The following is a 17,154-nucleotide window of genomic DNA, read 5'->3' as shown; positions in this document are numbered from 1 at the left end:
CTCTTGAGGTTGCGGTTCTGTTATCTTTTCTAATCGTGCTGCATACCTCTGGTCGGTCCTTGGAATGTCCTAAGCGAGGTACAGAGGCAAGGGCCTCCACTCTCGGGGTAGACTGTGCGATCACTGCGTACGATGAGAGGAGATGGGGGATCGATGGTCTTCTCGTATACCAGCCGTCGGCCTAACTAGATTGACTCGGGTATATTGGTTCATTTTTTGTGGACAAGAGCACCAGGTTTCCTCCTTTATTGTCGTCGAAAGCCAGGAGAGCTCGCAGATAACCGTCTGGAAGTGGCTACATCTGGCAGGGGTGTATGCACTTGACCACGTCATCCACGAGTTTCCAATAATTACTGGATGCGATTCGAAGGGGGGGTTTTTTTGTGCAGAGAAAGAAGATATTGTTTACTGTTTCTCAAGAGGGGAGACATGATGTGATGAGCGACTAATGAACACAATCAGCAGCGGATGGGTATTGAAAAGAGACAATGAACGTACTAAGCAGAGAACCCTGCAGCTACAATACACGTGATCAATATGTACATCGCCGACGGATACCTAAATTGGACTCACCATCCGGGAAATGAAAACATTACGCAGAATGGGCGTAAATTTCGCGTAGTTCAGTTCAGCCAGAGGAAATCTGCCCAATTGTAATCTCGGATCTCTGAAAAATTAAGAGACTCACCCATGCCGGCTTCTACGCGCAATGCTTCGACCAGCCTCGCTATCTCATCTAGAAGCTCGCCCATCAAAGGCAGGTTGGTTTTTTTCTCCGTAGTGAATTTGTGGGGAAACAGCAGCCAGTTACATGGAAGCACGACGTTATGAAGGGGAAGCTTATTGAAGTATGGGTCGATTCGCCAGTTGATTATAAAAGCACCGCAGACGTCCTCGATACAGTCGCACAACACCGAGAGGTTGACATATAAACGATTATCTAGAACATGCCTGAATTGCACTTAGTTCGTTGCATGTAGAGAGAAGAAGAACGCTCACAGAAGGTACAGGATTCCCGATGAGATGCTGCTTAGGGAAGCTCCTTGGTAAGAACTAAGCAGGTCATGAACCATATAGCGTTTGTCCCCCTTGCGAACGAGGTCTAGCGGTCCAGAGATCGTACACTTTGCTCGAGAGATGTAGGCAGGTGCATCGTCCTTGTCAAAAGCAAAACTTAGACTGGTTATTCCCATCAACGCTGTCAAAAATTCAGCCTGGGTAAAGAATGGGTCGAGCGAGTAGAATGATTCGCAGATCCAGAGCTTCACCACTTTCATGCCATCTCGACGAAGAGGCATCAGGTTCATGTCGAGGTCCGCAGGGGAACCTTGAATGAATAAGGGTGGATTGATAGCCTCGTAGAGATGCTTGAGCCAGTCCCTCATGCTGATAAATTGATCAGTATGAGTACTCGATTATAAGCTACCTCCAGGCGTACCTTTTGCGTCGGTCAATTTTTGGGTGAGCAGAATACATGAATTGCAAGATCAGAATCTGCCAGATGTGGATGGCAACGCGGTTGTTGTAATACTGGCGATCCAATTTCGATACTGCAACATGTTCTTGAGGGCACTTATCTCTTTGACACACTCCAGATATCAAGAATTGCAGGCATTGCGAGAAAACGGGAGACTCGCAACACTTGGCATCGATCCTCGACACTTTGTCCTTCAAGATTGTTCGGATAGATCGTTGTAGCAACTTGGTGACGTTTCTACGAGAGGCTGTATACCCGGACGGAGTTTCCGATGCCCAAGTGATGTTCTGGCGAGTCTCCATAATTTTGTTGTGCAGGAACGTTCCATTTAGTATGAGAAACTCGTCACCAGACAGCCGCACGATGGAGAATAGTCTCCGGATGCCCATATGTTCCATGGGGTCGGGGAAGGTCAAAATCAGATAGAGCAGTCGCGCATAGGCGTGAAACTGTTGAAGGAACCGTCGCATTTCATCGACCGTGAAAGCTCGCATATCTATGGTTCGAGAGAATACATGGTCCAGGCAAAGGAGAGCTGCGGGCTTGTTATGCTGTTCATGGAAGTTGAGCGCAAGATTTCTCAATGACTCATGGTTTCCGCGCAAGATGCTCTGGAACATCGATAGCTGGATGTCGATCAGTTCAGTTTATTGCTTCGAGACTGCTAATACGTACTAGATCACGCGTGGCCGGCGTTAGTTTGTTCATCTCCAGCTCATCAGCAAGAGCAATGAAATGCTGCATTGACTCTGGCTCATCAACAACGGATTTTGCAGTGATTCCGAAGGAGCATTTGCGCCAAAAGTATGCCAATATAGTATCGGCCGCACGGGTAGTAGAATCGTCCTTGCTGTCGTCCTTAATGAATGCTCGGACAGCTTCCAAGGGCCTATTCTCCGACAAGTGGAGTTCTGCGGCCTCATAGTACCTCGAGTGAGATTCAAGCAGTGAGGCACGAGCGTAATCGAGATCATAGTCCTCCAGAAATTCGAGTTCCTCATCAAATGTCGAGAAGAGTGGCAAGGGGGGCCTGCGCAATTGCTATTAAATAAAAACACTGTAGAGAGTTTAAGACTTACCGAGCTGTCCTGCTGAAGTAAAACAGTCTGCACACAGTCCATAACTCCGCCGTGGTCTCTTCAGGTATATCCGTGCCATGGTCATTAAGGACATGGAGGGTCTTGTCAAACCGTCCAACCTTGCGATACCTCTTCGCCGCTTGCTCGAACTCTTGAGCACCGAGATAGGCCTCAGCAGCTTTAAAGTCATCTCCTGCTCGAATGTAGCAATCCGCTGAGTTACGATAGTATTGGAGCTTCTGATTTCCTGTCGCGGTCGCCGCGCAATCAGTAAAGGCATCGGCGGCCACGTTAAAAGCTCTTTTTTGGTCGCTGAGTAAGGCCACGCCGACACTAGAACGTGCGACTTCTCGCAGTTGATATGCTTCACAGACCTTCACTTCACGACGAAGGTTGGCACGTTCGAAGCAGTGGATAGCCTGCGAGTAGCGCTTGTGCGAGAATAGTGAGCGCCCGAAGGATGCCCATTCTTCTGGAGTCGAGGAGACGGCTAGATGAGGGACATCTGTGCCGGGGGTACAATTCTGGATCTGATTGCGAGACGTCCAGAATATCTGAAGAGAACGGGTTATCAGATCGAGTTACGCCAACACGCTGCTCTAAACGTACACGCATCGGCTCCGATCTGTCAGATTTGTCCACGATCCATATGTTCTTCCTTGCTCGTGTGATTCCCACATAAAGAATTTTGAGCTAATAAAGTAAGCCAGAGTTGATTTCGAGGATCGGTGTGCCCACCTCGCTGCAAACCCCAGCGTATCGCGCTTCGTCTCGGTCGAAGTTCGGTGCATATACTTGACCATCTACCCCATTGAGAACTACGCGCCATCGTGACAGATCTACAGTAGAATCCTCGAAAAAATTGTACAAAAGCACCTGACCGAAGTCAGACATTCATCAGATAGCAAACTTAGCTTTCTCACATCATTGAATTCCAGGCCTTTGCTCTCATAAAGCGTCCTGTGTGTATATGTGAACATGAAAGCACAGAGTAAAGGTAGTCTTAACACGACTCACATGATCAGTCCAACCTCACCAACTTGGTCGCGTAACCTCTGACGTGCTGCATCGTCACGCACAAGAATGCCTAGATATATTATCAGTGTATGAATAGAACCTTCATATAATTGCTTTACATTGCTCGGCTCCGAACTCAATATGACCACCCCTAGAAGAATCTTCAGGAAGAGAGGTGGGCTGTTGTCCAGGTCCACTTACTTCGTCCCAAACAAGAACTGCTCATGATGAACGGTAGCTTTATCCCAACCTGTAAAAAACACAGGCTTCAGCCCGTCAACCACCCCCGTTTCTGGTTGAAGTGTGTCAATTGTGTTGGGCCAAAACTTTGTAATGAGTTCGATCACAGAACGTGCACAGTTGACGATACCACCATGCGATCTGTAGTTGATCGCCAATTGAAACATCACAGGCTGACGAAGACATGCCCCAGCGGAATTGACCGAAATATTTTGCTGCTGCTGCTCTAAGGTATCGATTAAGGCCCGAGCTAAGTCACTGTATGCTCACCTCCACACGGTAGAGAAACGCTTTCAGGTCATCGAACCTGAAGGAACTCCCTGCAGAGATCGTCTGTGCGGTGTCCCCAGCCCAGAACAAACCGTCTGGATTCCTGCATAGTTGCCTCAAAACTATAACAGAAAGTTCTAAATGGATTTATGTCAACGAAAGATGGAGTAGCTACTTACAGAGTGCGTCGATCAGAAGGTTGTCTTGTGCTTCATCGACATACCTAGTGCAGGTGGTCAGGCGCAAGATGTATTGGTGGTGATAATACATACAGATAATCGATCTGTTTTCCAGGGAATTCTTTGCTTCGCAAGACCTTGAGTATTGCATGCGTGCTATTTGTGAATATATCGTGACATGACATGGGTGAGAAGGGGAATAGGTCATACCGGTCTGCAACATCATGATGACTTCGCTGCCTCTTGATTTTCGTATAATGCTCGAATATGTCGTACAGAACTCCCCTCTGATTCGCAAAATTTGGGTTAGAACGATGAGGAAGACGGAGGTAGTTTGGGCGATCGAGAACTCCTTCAGGACAGGTCAGTGCGTGTTCGGAGCCTTTGACGATCCCTGTATGTGTATTAAAAAAGTATCGGTGTCAATGTAATACAAATAGTACTCGCCCATGAATTCGCTGAAAACCAACCACGGATCTGATGGGGCAGTGTCAGTACTCTATTGTCGTCATAAGAGAAAAAGGACACTACTGAGATTCTTGCTGAGATTCTGTGGAAAATGAGGCCAGTATTGATTTGCGAATACGTCATAGGTGACGAAACAGTCATGCGCGTCAGCATCCTCAACATTGAAGAAAACTTCTGCGCTGTCTTTCTTGCTCAAGATATCTGCCGCGATCATTTTCGCCAGCTACATAAAGTTTCAATTAGCTTTTGGAACTATCTAGACGACGGATTGTGACGCACTCGATCGAAAGTGAGAAAAAGAGGAAAGTGCTTATCCTCAAGTTCGCTGTATTTCATCGGTATATTCATCTGTGATTCGGGCAGGTCGTCGAGATCAACAAGGCCCTCCTGAACACTTCGTGCCTTCATTTTTGCAAGTTCCTCCAGGGTATAGCCTGCTAACGCCAGAGATTCTAGAAGCTTCATGAAATACTCTTCTACTTTCGTAGCGAGCACTCTGGATTTGGTGACAAAGATTTGGCGTGGCTTCGGCATGTCGACGGCACTCATCTCCCAAGCTCGCTGAATGCCGAGAATCTTAAACAGCATCGTCGTGGTTTTGCTAGTTGATTATGATAAATAAGCTAGACACGTTAGGGGTAGGACACTTACCCCGTGCCGCTGCGACCCAATACGTAACATGACGTAGTACATTCGACAATCTTTTGTTCTTGAGGACTGAACCAATATCGATCAAAAAATTCGGTTCATTGGAGCAGAACTTACGTGAGCATAAAGACGTGCTGTACATCTTGGTCTGCGATGAGACCTTTTGCAAAGATGAGAATAAGTGGCGAGCCAACTACATGATCACTCACTATGCAAGAACGCCTAAAATAAGAGGTTATCGAGTCAATATTCGCATGCCCATAAACCGTATTTATAAGCTTACTTGCGAGAATGTGACATATTTCTCCAAACTAGGAGATTGTTAGATGAAAACCAATTTGTATAAGGATGGCGAAAATGCATACACAAGCAAAGAGTGAAGCTATGACATGGATCAATGACCGCACAAATGACAATTGAAAATACTCAACGTGGTCCATGTCCTTATTACTAAGATTAAGTGGGCCTCCTGAGCACTCTGGCTCAGGTTCAGCTAGCGGGAATGACGCAGGCAGAATCGCATTGTCTTTAGATAGGACTGGCCTGTTCCGAAAGGTACACCTGCACAAGCAACGATTCACTGAAATGCACCAAGAGTTGAAAGGATGTCCTCGCCTTCTACGATATTCTCTGCCCTTGCGTGCGAGATGGCTACCCAAGGCATCCCATATTCCGTCAAGCTGAGCATCCATATAAATGCCGTATATCTTGATTACTGGGGTTCATATGAGTGCTAATGGCGCAGAGATGTAATTGCACTTGATAGTTTACCTTGTCTTTCGGACTGTCAAGATCAGTCTCAGTATCATGCCCGATGTTGATGTAAGTACGACGTACCTTTCCATCTTGGTCAGGGACACAATCAATTTGGTACTGTTAGAAAAGGTCGGTCGCCCAAAGCTCTAAACGACGTACGTGAAATTACACTTACCACTAATTGTAGGTCCTTTGTCATCTTGGCATCGTAGATGGGTATGCCTGCATCCGGCCCGTTAAGTCGCTTATGATTATCATCTGAAAAATGGCCATTCGATAGTTGTCTGTGGAACCGATGAGATCATTGCAGTAAAATTCTTCAGAAAACCGACTTGATCTTCTTGAAGATGATCTTGAATGTCTTCTTATCTGCTCTACGGAATTCACGCAAATGTTTGTAGGCCTCCGTAGATATCAGAATTTGCCACTCTCCGAACCCGTCCGCGTTGTCGAAGTAAAGCGCAGCCTTCATAGGCTGCACCATTTGGTACGCATTGAGTCGGTCTGTTGGCCTCTCAACATCCTCGGTTGACGAAACTTCAGGCGCAACATATTTGGCATACTCTCTCACGATTGGAAAGAGTAAGGCTTTGATGTCGCCTGTCAATTCCGTCCTCCGCAGAAGCGAGAAGTAGAACTTACGGAGAACTGTCAGAGGAAACGTCAAAAAAAAAAGTGAATATACTCACCGAGAGAGCATTTTTCAGCTTTGCAAGAATCTGAGTAGACAATGATGCGGCAGCCTCGCTCGTGAGAGGCACAACCACACCAAGCCTCAGGAAGAGTGATGTGTCGATAGACGTACGAGCTTTCGGGCGATTACGCTTGCGCATTTTCTGAGGCACTTTCTTCTTGACGAATCCGTCATCAGATTCGTCGAAGACATCTATCTCGTCTTCAAACGACCCTACATCAGAAAATTCCATAGTGTTCAATGCGCAGAGTGCAGGTAAAGCGCCCTCGATGAAGCATCTGTGGCGGGTGATGTCCCTAGAGACATCCATCGCTAGAGACCCGGCAGGAAAAGGTAAAAAGTACATAGACAGATTGTCCAGCATCTTTCTCGCGATGGATGCCGGATATTCTTGAGATTTCGTTGGAAAGTCTGTCATGATCTGTGAGATCATTGCCTCACAGCGATCCCAAACTGTTAGAGAGTCAGAGCTGATGACGCTCGAAGAAAGTTTGTGAGATACCAGAAATAATATATGCAAAAACATAGGGTGACGACAACATATGTTCGACCATAGCTTGTAATGCGGTTGCTCCTGAACTTGACATTGCATCCAGATGATGCAAGGCGGCTCTGAGGCCTGCCTCGTTGACTATTCGATCTTTGGAGAATAAGTCCAACATGGTCTGTTGAACCAGAGGAGCTTGTGATGACGAAGTGGTTGTATGAAAGGCTGGGGAACTTAGACTTGAGCTGTGTCAATGGTACAAAGGAATGCCTCGAGCTTGAGCTAATTCTGCAAGGATGTTTGGTCCTTATATCGTCGAGCCAGCGCTCTGCCTGAATTTCCAAACAGGTTGAGGCGCAAATAGCACACCCAAAATCGACACCTGCTGGCAACCTGAAGCTGTACATGATGGATAAACTTGGACCCCCAAATGATCCTAGATAGTGAAAAGAACACGCCCCTTACGTAGGTGGGACCAGAATCACCAGATGTGTAAGTTAAGTTAAGTTAGCATTCCGAAATAAATCGGCTAGGGCTAGTAGGGTCACCTCATTTCAGGATGGTGACAAAAAGTTCGCGTCTAGACTGATCTTTCTTGAAAATAAGGCTACGAGTCACAGGCTGGAACCCACGGAGCGTGTTGTGAGAGAAGCAGACGAGAGGCGCAATATGTTAATTTTTCGGAAATCTCCTATATATAGCTACATATACATTCTATATCATACAAGCAAATATCATCCGTTCACCTTCGAATGTTTACTACGATGGATTACAATAAGGGATGTCTGTAGACTGTTATTCTTCTCTTGCAAATACCGTTCGAACGAATGCCTCGTACTCTTCACCGACATGATATCTTATTGGGATTTTTCCCACGCCATAGGGTATTGGGCATTGTGTAATTTGTGTTGACAATACCAAGTACAGCTGAGCGCTGATCACGGTGATTCCGAATTGATGATCCAGGGACCAGCACAGGCTTGCGAAGTTCATGAAACGCATGGCAGCCAATCCGCGAGTGTGGAAGGTTGTTATCAGTATGATGCACTTCAGGTAAGTTCAGACCATGTCTCCCAGACATGTCCTGACCTCATGTTTACTAGTACTATCAACCATCGTACAGAACAACATTGCAAAATGTCGTGATCTGTTTCTTGTCATGGTCTTCGCCGTGGTCGTCGGTCGAACAGACTGACAGGATGTCCAGGTTATTGAGGCGCAGGTACGATTCTATGAAGATGAAGACTCGGGTGCAGCACCGCCGCAGCTGGAGACTTGGAGCATATTAAAAGCGAACGATAACAGTGGGGCAGATGCCATCAAGATGGTGTGGAGCTCTGTGCAGCAACCTCCGCTTTGGTCGAAACGACTCAGACTATAAGGTATGCAGATATCATTTTCATGAACGAAGTCACTCTCTTTCACATTTACAATGTACCATACGCGCAGATACTGTTTTCGCATAATAAGGCGGACGATAATCCACACATTAATGTATCCATGCAGAAGCCAGGACGAACCAATCATAATTGTATCCTTTCACTATATCACATCTTCACACAAGGCGCAGCCTCGCATCATGACAAATATTTTTTCTTTTGTCCTTATTATCCTTGTCCTTGTGCACAGCCGTATCATATGCCCTCAACCACTCACTACGATACTTCAAAGAACGTTGTATACATTGTCGAATTCCTCCCAACGTTTCAAAGGTCCATCGTCTCAGCCGGGAGTCTCATTCTTAATGCCTCTCTATCTTGCTTTCGTCTTCCAATCCTCAGGTGATTTTTGATGTTTCGGGTTAGATCACCCCCCAGCTGTGCCCGTTTCTGATTGTTCTCGCGCGCACAGGCATTGATTTACGGAAATACGTACTGTATAATATGATAGACGATCTCGACTTCACAACGTGAACAAAATCAACAGACGTTCATACCTCGACATTGAGAGGGGGTTTCTTTTTCTCTCCCGCATGAACCTTCTTTGTGACAATGCCCTTATAGGCTATTTGAAAGTCGGATTGCATATCTTTCATGCTGCTCGGAACCCCCTGCATGAATTCCTCGACCTCTAGAACTCCAGATCTGAGTGCATCAATGTCACGGGCACGATGAGTGGATGAGGAAGGTTCTAACTGCTTGCGCAGTTTAGATCCCTTCTTGAGGAGCGTTCTGTAAGTAGGACGGTGTTAGCCATTGTATGTTGCCGAGTAAGTAAAGACGGACGCTATCCCGCTTCTCTGCTTGCCCAACTCTTCAAGCTTTTCATGAGACTCCTTGTTGAAAAGGACTTTCGTCTTCGTTTTGGCAGCGTGAGTCAGAGCAATGCCTCGTTCCAAGCACACCAGGAGGTGAGGCAACGGTCCAAGGAAAAGCAGGCTGTAATAACCCGGACGCCATTCAGGGGACTGCGTCTGCTTCAGGCATGCCATGAATATCGCATCGATTTCGGCATTGACTGCACGACTCGAGCGGCGTCTGACGTAACGGCGGTATACGTTTTGAATATTGCAAGCTGCCTCTTGCTCCTCCACCGATGGTCCGTTGGTGGGTAGCGACTCGTCAAGATCAGGTGCAAGCAACGTCGCCGCCTCATCCAAAGTCTCCGATACCTGACGGGTCTCGGTATCAGCATTCGCCGTGACATCTTCCTCTCTCTCTTCTTCTCCTTCAAACTCTTGAGGTTGCGGCTCCGTCATCTCTTTCTCATTGTGCCGCGTAACCTCTGGTAGGTTCTTGGGATGTTTTACGCGACGTGCGGAGGTAGGGGCCTCTACTATCATGGCAGGCTGTGTGATCACTGTGTACGATGAAAGAAGCTGGGGGATCTCGATGGTCTTCTCGTATACGAGCTGTCGGACTATATAGACTCGGGCACACTGGTTCATCGTTTTGTGGACAAGATGCACCAGGTTGCCCACTCCTTTATTGTCGTCGAAAACCAGGAGAGCTCGCAGGTAACCGTCTGGGGGTGGTGCCAATCCTGGCAAGGGTGTCGTGTACCTAACCACGTCATCCACGAGCTTCCGATAATTAACTGGATGCCCATTCGAAGGAGGGTCGTTTGTGTGTAGAGAAAGAATGATATTGTCTACTTTGCTTCTCAAGGTGCGATTGCTGATGTTATGGGCGACTAATGAACACAATTCAGCAGCGGATGGGTATTGAAGAGATAATAAACGTACTGAGGCAGAGAACCCTGCAGCTGCAATACACGTGATCAATATGTACATCGCCGACGGATACTAAATTGGACTCACATCCGGGAAATGAAAACATTACGCAGAATGGGCGTAAATTTCGCGTAGTTCAGCCAGAGGAAATCTGCCCAATTGTGATCTCGGATCTCTGAAAAATTAAAAGACTCACCCATGCCGGCTTCTACGCGCAATGCTTCGACCAGCCTCGCTATCTCATCTAGAAGCTCGCCCATCAAAAACAGGTTGGTTTTTTTCTCCGTAGTGAACTTGTGGGGAAACAGCAGCCAGTTACATGGAAGCACGGCGTTGTGAAGGGGAAACTCATTCAAGTGTGGGTCAATTCGCCAGTTGATTATAAAAGCACCGCAGACGTCCTCGATACAGTCGCACAACACCGAGAGGTTGGCATATAAACGATTATCGAGAACATGCCTGAATTGCACTTAGTTCACTGCATCATGTAGAGGCAATAAGAACGCTCACAGAAGATACATAATTCCCGATGAGATGCTGCCACGGGAAGCTCCTCGGGAAGAACTAAGCAGTTCAAGGACCATATAGCGATTGTCCCTCTTGCGAAAGAGTTCTAATGGTCCGGAGATCGTACATTTTGCTCGGGAGATATAGGCAAGTGCATTGTCCCTGTCAAAAGCAAAACTTAAACTAGTTATTCCCATCAATGCCGTCAAAAATTCAGCCTGAGTATGGAATGGGTGGAGCGAGTAGAAGGATTCGCAGATCCAGAGCTTCACCACTTTCATGCCATCTAAACGAAGAGGCATCAGGCTTAGGTCAAGGTCCGCGGGGGAACCTTGAATGAATAAGGGTGGATTGATAGCCTCGTAGAGATGCTTGAGCCAGTCCCTCATGCTGATAAAGTAATCAGCAATCGCCTCTTGGTTTAACACCAGGTGGCACCCCGACTAAGACCCCAGAAAAACTTCAACCACCAGGCGCCCAACGGCGCCTCACCGCCTCGTTAACCAACACTAACCAACCTTCATACTCTAGATTCAACTAATGCCACTTACCCTCTCCTCACAAACAAGAAAAACCACCAAAAACACGCTTCAAACCACTCTAGACGGCCAAGGAATCGACTCAAACCGAGCTGAGACCCCAGCCACCAACGGACCGATGGCTACAGCCAATAGACGGGCTCCGCCCAAACTAACTACTCAGGAAATCATGGAACTGACCAACGAAGTCCACAATGCGGATACAGGCAAGAAGTACCTCGAGCGCACCGCTCTATCAATCAAAGGTAAACCCTACACCGTAAACACGCTAACCGAAACTCTCCTGCACGTCACTCAACTCAGCGGAGTCTCACTACCGGCCGTAACAGCCATTAGAGCAGTAGTCTTCATTATGCAAGAGAAAACTAACGATGAAACAGCAGAAATCATAGCCAAGTTAGTAGTAGCATCAATCTCCCCTCAAGTAGCCAAACTCCAAGAAGCAGAAGAAGCCATCAGCAAGGCTACGACGGAACTCAATGCCAAAGTCCTAGCTCAAGACTCCCAGCTTACGAAAGTTCAAAGCTCTGTGGACAAGCTCGCAACACAAGTATCAGACTCCCCCTTCCTCAAACCATCGTACGCCGAAACGTTGAAGACGTTGAAAACGGGACACTCAACCCACCAGGACCCAGCACAGCAATCCCAACAAATTCAGCGACTAGCAAGAGAAGCAATCAAGGAAAGGCAACTACTAATCGATTTCCCAGCTAACTGTCCGCTAGCGGCGGGGAAAAGCTCCCATGCCCAGCTCGTTGAAAGAGTCCACAAAGCCCTGGCAGCCATACCCAAAGAGGACGACGTCGACCTTGAAATGAAGGCAGTCACACAATTCAAACAGGGAGGAATGACTATTGAATTCAAAACGAAGGAAGCCGTTATCTACATCCGCACCAATGAAGAAATGAAAAACCTCCTCCTGAAGAACCTCGACCCAGACGCCACAATCAAGGAGCGCACCTACCCTGTAGTGATACCTTTCATGCCAGTCACTTTCAACCCAACAAGCGACACTGCCCTTAGAACGCTAGAGGATGAAAACAACTGGACAAAAGGATCGCTCACTTCAGCTCGTTGGATCAAGCCGGCAGAAAAGAGAAAGAGTAGCCAGCAAGTAGCCCATGTACTAATCAATTTCACAGAACCAATGGAGGCGAACACCGCAATCAGAGACGGCATCACCTTCTACCAACTCAAACTTTGGCCAAAGAAAAACAGACGCGAACCAATCCGCTGCGCCAAATGCCAACACTTCGGCCACATCGCTCGTGAATGCATAGCAAAAGGTGACACATGTGCAAACTGCGGGAACAACCACCGCTCCAATGACTGCACCACCAATGACAAGAATTATTGTACGTCATGCGAAACGGAAGACCACTCAAGCTGGAGTCGCGACTGCCCTCTCTTCAAGAAGAAATGCGACGACATGGATAAACGCTACCCTGACAACAGTATGCCTTTCTTTCCAACGAACGAAGAATGGACCCAAGTAGCAGCACCCCCGAAACCTGCCCCATACCGTAAACCTGCACCACCACCGAATGAACAACCGCCGCCTCTTACACAGCGCACGCTGGACTCATACCCGAACAGACAAAATCACCGATCTGGACGTGGTGGACCACCATCACGTGGCTTCGCCCACAACCGCTCCCCCCCTCGCCACAACCAACAGCAACAAACACAAGACTTCTTCAGCACCCTGGATTACACGACAGAAAACCAACCCATTGTCAACTGGGAATGATTGACACACCTGACAACTCAGCGACACGGTTGCGTATATGGCAGCAAAATCTCAACACCTCATCTGATGCTCAACACTGTGTCCTTAGCGGACCCACGACAGCACGAGACTGGGACATAGTAGCCTTACAAGAACCCACCATCGACACAAAAGGTAATACACGAGTCACCCCAGACTGGCATGTAGTATATCCCACTCACCGTTACACCCAAAACAAGCGCTCACGGGCAGTAACACTTGTAAACAAACGTATTAACACTAACAGCTGGCGTCAACTTCCCTTCCCCTCCACAGATATAGTTGTAATCCAATTCGATGGCGCCTTTGGGAAACTAACACTATTTAATATCTACAACGATGGCGACAAACAGGACTCCCCTCAAGCAATCCAGCAGTACCTCGAAACCAACATAAGGACCGTCCGACCATCAGCAACTGACCACATAGTATGGCTAGGCGACTTTAACTGTCACCACCCGCTATGGGAAGAAGAACGGAACCGTCACCTGTTCGAACCAAGAGACGCTCAAACCAAAGCCCAAGCGTGGTTAGAACTAATGGCGGAATACGGAATGTGCCAAGCGTTACCCAAGGACAAGCCAACCCTGCAATCTACGAGTACCGGCAACTGGACCCGTCCCGACAATGTTCTCTGCTCTGACAACACCTTGGATTCATTCATCATATGCGACACGGCTCCCCAACTCCGAGCACCGAAGACTGACCACGTCCCTATTCTAAGCACACTCGATCTAGAACTCCCTCAAGCAACTACGACCATAAGCTACAACTACCGCGAAACCGACTGGGAAAAATTCGACATCTGCCTAAAGGAAAAGTTAAGAAAGATCCCACCCCCAGCTATCCTTACATCCCAAGACGAATTCCAAACGGCAGCAAAAGCACTAGCAAAGACCCTGCAAGAAGTCATCGAGGAGAAAGTACCTAGATCTAGACCGAACCCGCATGCTAAAAGATGGTGGTCGCATGACCTCACCAAGATGTTAGAGAGAAAACACGAGCTGAGTGAATTATCCTACAAATTTCGAGCGCTAAGAGATCACCCGTCACACGAAGAACACAGGATATTCCGCAACAAAGTATCCGACGCCATCTACAAAGCCAAGAAAGAGCATTGGACACAGTTTCTAGAGGAAGCCACCCAGCGGGAAATATGGATAGCAAACAAATATATCACAACCCCAAGCAGCGACGGCAGTAAAGCACGAATCCCAGTACTCCAAGTCAAAAACGCCGACGGTTCACTCAGAGAAGCAGTAACAAACGACGAGAAAAGCACCATCCTCGCCCAAGCATTCTTCCCGCCGGCTCCAGCCTCAAGCAACATCCCAGCTAACTTCAAATACCCAGACCCAGTCACTCCGTTCAAGCCCATCGAAGAAGGAGACGTCCGACAAGCCATTACTAACACCAGTCCATTCAAAGCCCCAGGTCCTGATGGAGTCTGTAATATAGTATTCAAACGCAACGCTTCCACCCTCATCCCTTACCTCACTCACCTTTTTAATGCAGTCTTCACGCATCGTACATACTTTGAACCCTGGAAGGACTTCACCACAATAGTTCTACGAAAACCTGGAAAGGCCGACTACTCCATCCCAAAAGCATATAGACCGATCGCACTCATTAACACCACCTGCAAACTCCTCACGGCCATCGTCACACGTCAAGTCACACACACGCTCGAAAAATACCACCTTCTCCCAGCGAATCACTTTGGAGGGCGACCGGGACGATCCACCACCGACTCGGTGCACCTACTTGAAGCGACGATTAAAGACGCCTGGCGATCGAAAAAAGTAGCATCAGTCTTGTTCCTGGACATAGAAGGCGCATTCCCAAATGCAGTTACTGACAGACTCATCCACAACATGAGAAAACGACGGCTACCACTGGAACTCATAGAATTTACGAAGCGGATGCTAACAGGACGACGCACCCAACTCAAGTTCGACGACTTCACCTCCGAATGGTTCCCCGTCAATAATGGAATTGGTCAAGGCGACCCTCTATCGATGATCTGCTATCTAATATATAACTCGGACCTCGTGGATATAGCCAAAGGACGCATAGGAAGAGGACGCGAAGAGGTTGCCCTTGCATTCGTGGACGACACAGCCTATATTGCGGTAGCCAACACATTCGAAGAGACACACGCCATCCTGAAAGACATGTTAGAACGCGAGGGAGGAGGCTACCAATGGTCAAGAGAGCACAACTCAAAGTTCGAAACATCCAAATTCGCCCTAATGGATTTCACTCGCAGCAAGATCAAAAAACGAAACCCTATCACTCTCAACGGCACCATCATCCAACCCTGTCACCACACTCGCTTTCTAGGTATTATAGTGGACCAAGAACTCACCTGGAAGGAGCACGCAGCATATGCAGTAGCGAAAGGTATGGAATATGTTCTACTGATCCGTCGTTTATCTAGATCATCAATGGGCATCCCCACCAAACTCATGCATCAACTATATCAAAGTGTAGCGATACCCAAGTTCACGTACGGAGCCGACATCTGGTTCAGACCTCTCTTCAAGGACAGCATAGGAGGGATGCAAAAAGGATCCAAAGGAATTGCAGATCGACTAACGACCGTCCAGCGGATAGCAGCCATCAGCATCACCGGAGCCATGCGAACTGCCCCAACAGACTCCCTAGAAGCACATGCCAACCTCCTCCCGATTGCCCTCCTAATGCAAAAGATATGTCATCGAGCCACAGTTCGACTAGCCTCCCTCCCGCAATCCCACCCGCTACACAAGAAACTCGTATGGATAGCTAATCACAACGTACAAAGTCATCGATCGTCCCTACATAATCTTCTTCACACCTTCCGCATCTTTCCAGGCGACACGGAAACAATAGACCCAGTCAAAACGACAACAGGGCCATCAGGGAAAAGTGTATATCAAACGAGGATAGCAAAGACGAAACAAGACGCGGTAAAGGAACAGAAGGACCTTAAAGACATCATCCAAATCTTCAGCGACGGCTCCGGTTATCGAGGTGGAATAGGCGCATCAGCAACTCTAATAAGGAGCGGACAGGACCCACGCACGCTAAGGTACCATCTAGGAAGCGACAAGGACCACACCGTCTATGAAGGTGAACTAATCGGACTCACTCTTGCAGCTCACCTCCTAGCCACAGAACGGAACATCACCTATCCAGCCTCAATTTTAGTAGACAATCAAGCAGCAATTCAAACCGGCGAAGTAATGGACAAGACAGGAAGCGGGTATATTGCGGATCAATTTGAACGACTAACTCATCGACTAGCCAAACGACAAGAAGCGCAAGAAGACTTCAAACTCACAGTAAGGTGGATACCAGGTCACGTCAATGTCGCAGGGAACGAACTAGCAGACAAAGAAGCCAAATTGGCTGCACAAGGCAGGAATCACAATAGCCCAACACGCCTCCTACCCAAATATCTAAGAGGACACCAACTCAAACGCAGCACAGCAGCGCTTAGAGCAGCCCAGAAAACAAAATCGCGCGACCAGTGGAAGACGCTCTGGGAGAAATCCCCCCGATACGCCCGAACATGCAACATCGACCCATCCATGCCCTCGGAGAAGTTTATCAAGCTCGTCGATGGACTACCTAAGCGCACGTCCAGCCTCTACATCCAATTCCGAACCCGACACATCCCCCTCAATCAGCACCTGCATCGCATCAACAGAAGTGACACGCCCCACTGTCCAATATGCCCCGGCACCAACGAAACGATTCACCATTACCTCTTTGACTGCCCCCAATACCGACATGAGCGACACACTCTCTCGAATGCTTTAAGACGTGACGCTACCTCGTTAGCATATCTTCTCACCTCCGACAAAGC

General features: G+C 47.8%; 3 protein-coding genes across 3 annotated transcripts; 1 reads left to right on the top strand and 2 right to left on the bottom strand.

Annotated features, from left to right (window-relative positions):
• Positions 1–189: 189 nt before the first annotated feature.
• Positions 190–7,246, bottom strand: F5891DRAFT_1174736 (uncharacterized protein; the record flags this gene model as incomplete). The annotated part of the gene is made up of 33 exons (XM_041365680.1): positions 190–445; positions 499–517; positions 689–951; positions 1,000–1,386; positions 1,439–2,103; positions 2,153–2,507; positions 2,557–3,110; positions 3,166–3,249; positions 3,295–3,432; positions 3,480–3,516; positions 3,574–3,643; positions 3,693–3,724; positions 3,775–4,037; positions 4,084–4,205; positions 4,263–4,306; positions 4,356–4,418; positions 4,473–4,656; positions 4,710–4,739; positions 4,794–4,953; positions 5,010–5,331; positions 5,382–5,447; positions 5,496–5,538; positions 5,588–5,600; positions 5,662–5,689; positions 5,744–5,760; positions 5,810–5,939; positions 5,970–6,085; positions 6,150–6,162; positions 6,216–6,280; positions 6,310–6,418; positions 6,467–6,782; positions 6,824–6,853; positions 6,940–7,246. 33 exons carry the CDS (start codon positions 7,244–7,246, stop codon positions 406–408), a joined length of 5,085 nt encoding a protein of 1,694 aa, XP_041222985.1. The 3' UTR covers positions 190–405.
• A 1,366-nt stretch (positions 7,247–8,612) lies between these two features.
• Positions 8,613–9,378, top strand: F5891DRAFT_536989 (uncharacterized protein). Its single transcript, XM_041372165.1, has 2 exons — positions 8,613–9,096; positions 9,167–9,378. Exons 1-2 carry the CDS (start codon positions 8,748–8,750, stop codon positions 9,226–9,228), a joined length of 411 nt encoding a protein of 136 aa, XP_041222984.1. The 5' UTR covers positions 8,613–8,747; the 3' UTR covers positions 9,229–9,378.
• F5891DRAFT_1242899 (uncharacterized protein) lies at positions 9,246–11,392 on the bottom strand (the record flags this gene model as incomplete). The annotated part of the gene is made up of 6 exons (XM_041369753.1): positions 10,998–11,392; positions 10,575–10,946; positions 10,500–10,519; positions 10,224–10,447; positions 9,541–10,166; positions 9,246–9,486 (listed from the first exon to the last, which is right to left on the bottom strand). The coding sequence occupies exons 1-6, from the start codon at positions 11,381–11,383 to the stop codon at positions 9,246–9,248; spliced, it is 1,869 nt and encodes a 622-aa protein (XP_041222983.1). The 5' UTR covers positions 11,384–11,392.
• Between the last annotated feature and the right edge of the window lie 5,762 nt (positions 11,393–17,154).

The sequence above is a fragment of the Suillus fuscotomentosus genome (genome assembly GCF_016647785.1).
Source record: "Suillus fuscotomentosus strain FC203 chromosome Unknown F5891scaffold_47, whole genome shotgun sequence".
Classification (NCBI taxonomy): Eukaryota; Fungi; Basidiomycota; class Agaricomycetes; order Boletales; family Suillaceae; genus Suillus; species Suillus fuscotomentosus.
This window is presented reverse-complemented; position numbering and strand designations above follow the sequence as displayed.

Bases quoted from the DNA above. Each gene is read 5' to 3' on its own strand.
- F5891DRAFT_536989 (XM_041372165.1), top strand. From the start codon at position 8,748: ATGTACCATACGCGCAGATACTGTTTTCGCATAATAAGGCGGACGATA. The intron at 9,097-9,166 runs GTGATTTTTGAT...TCGCGCGCACAG, and splicing joins TTTCGTCTTCCAATCCTCAG to GCATTGATTTACGGAAATAC.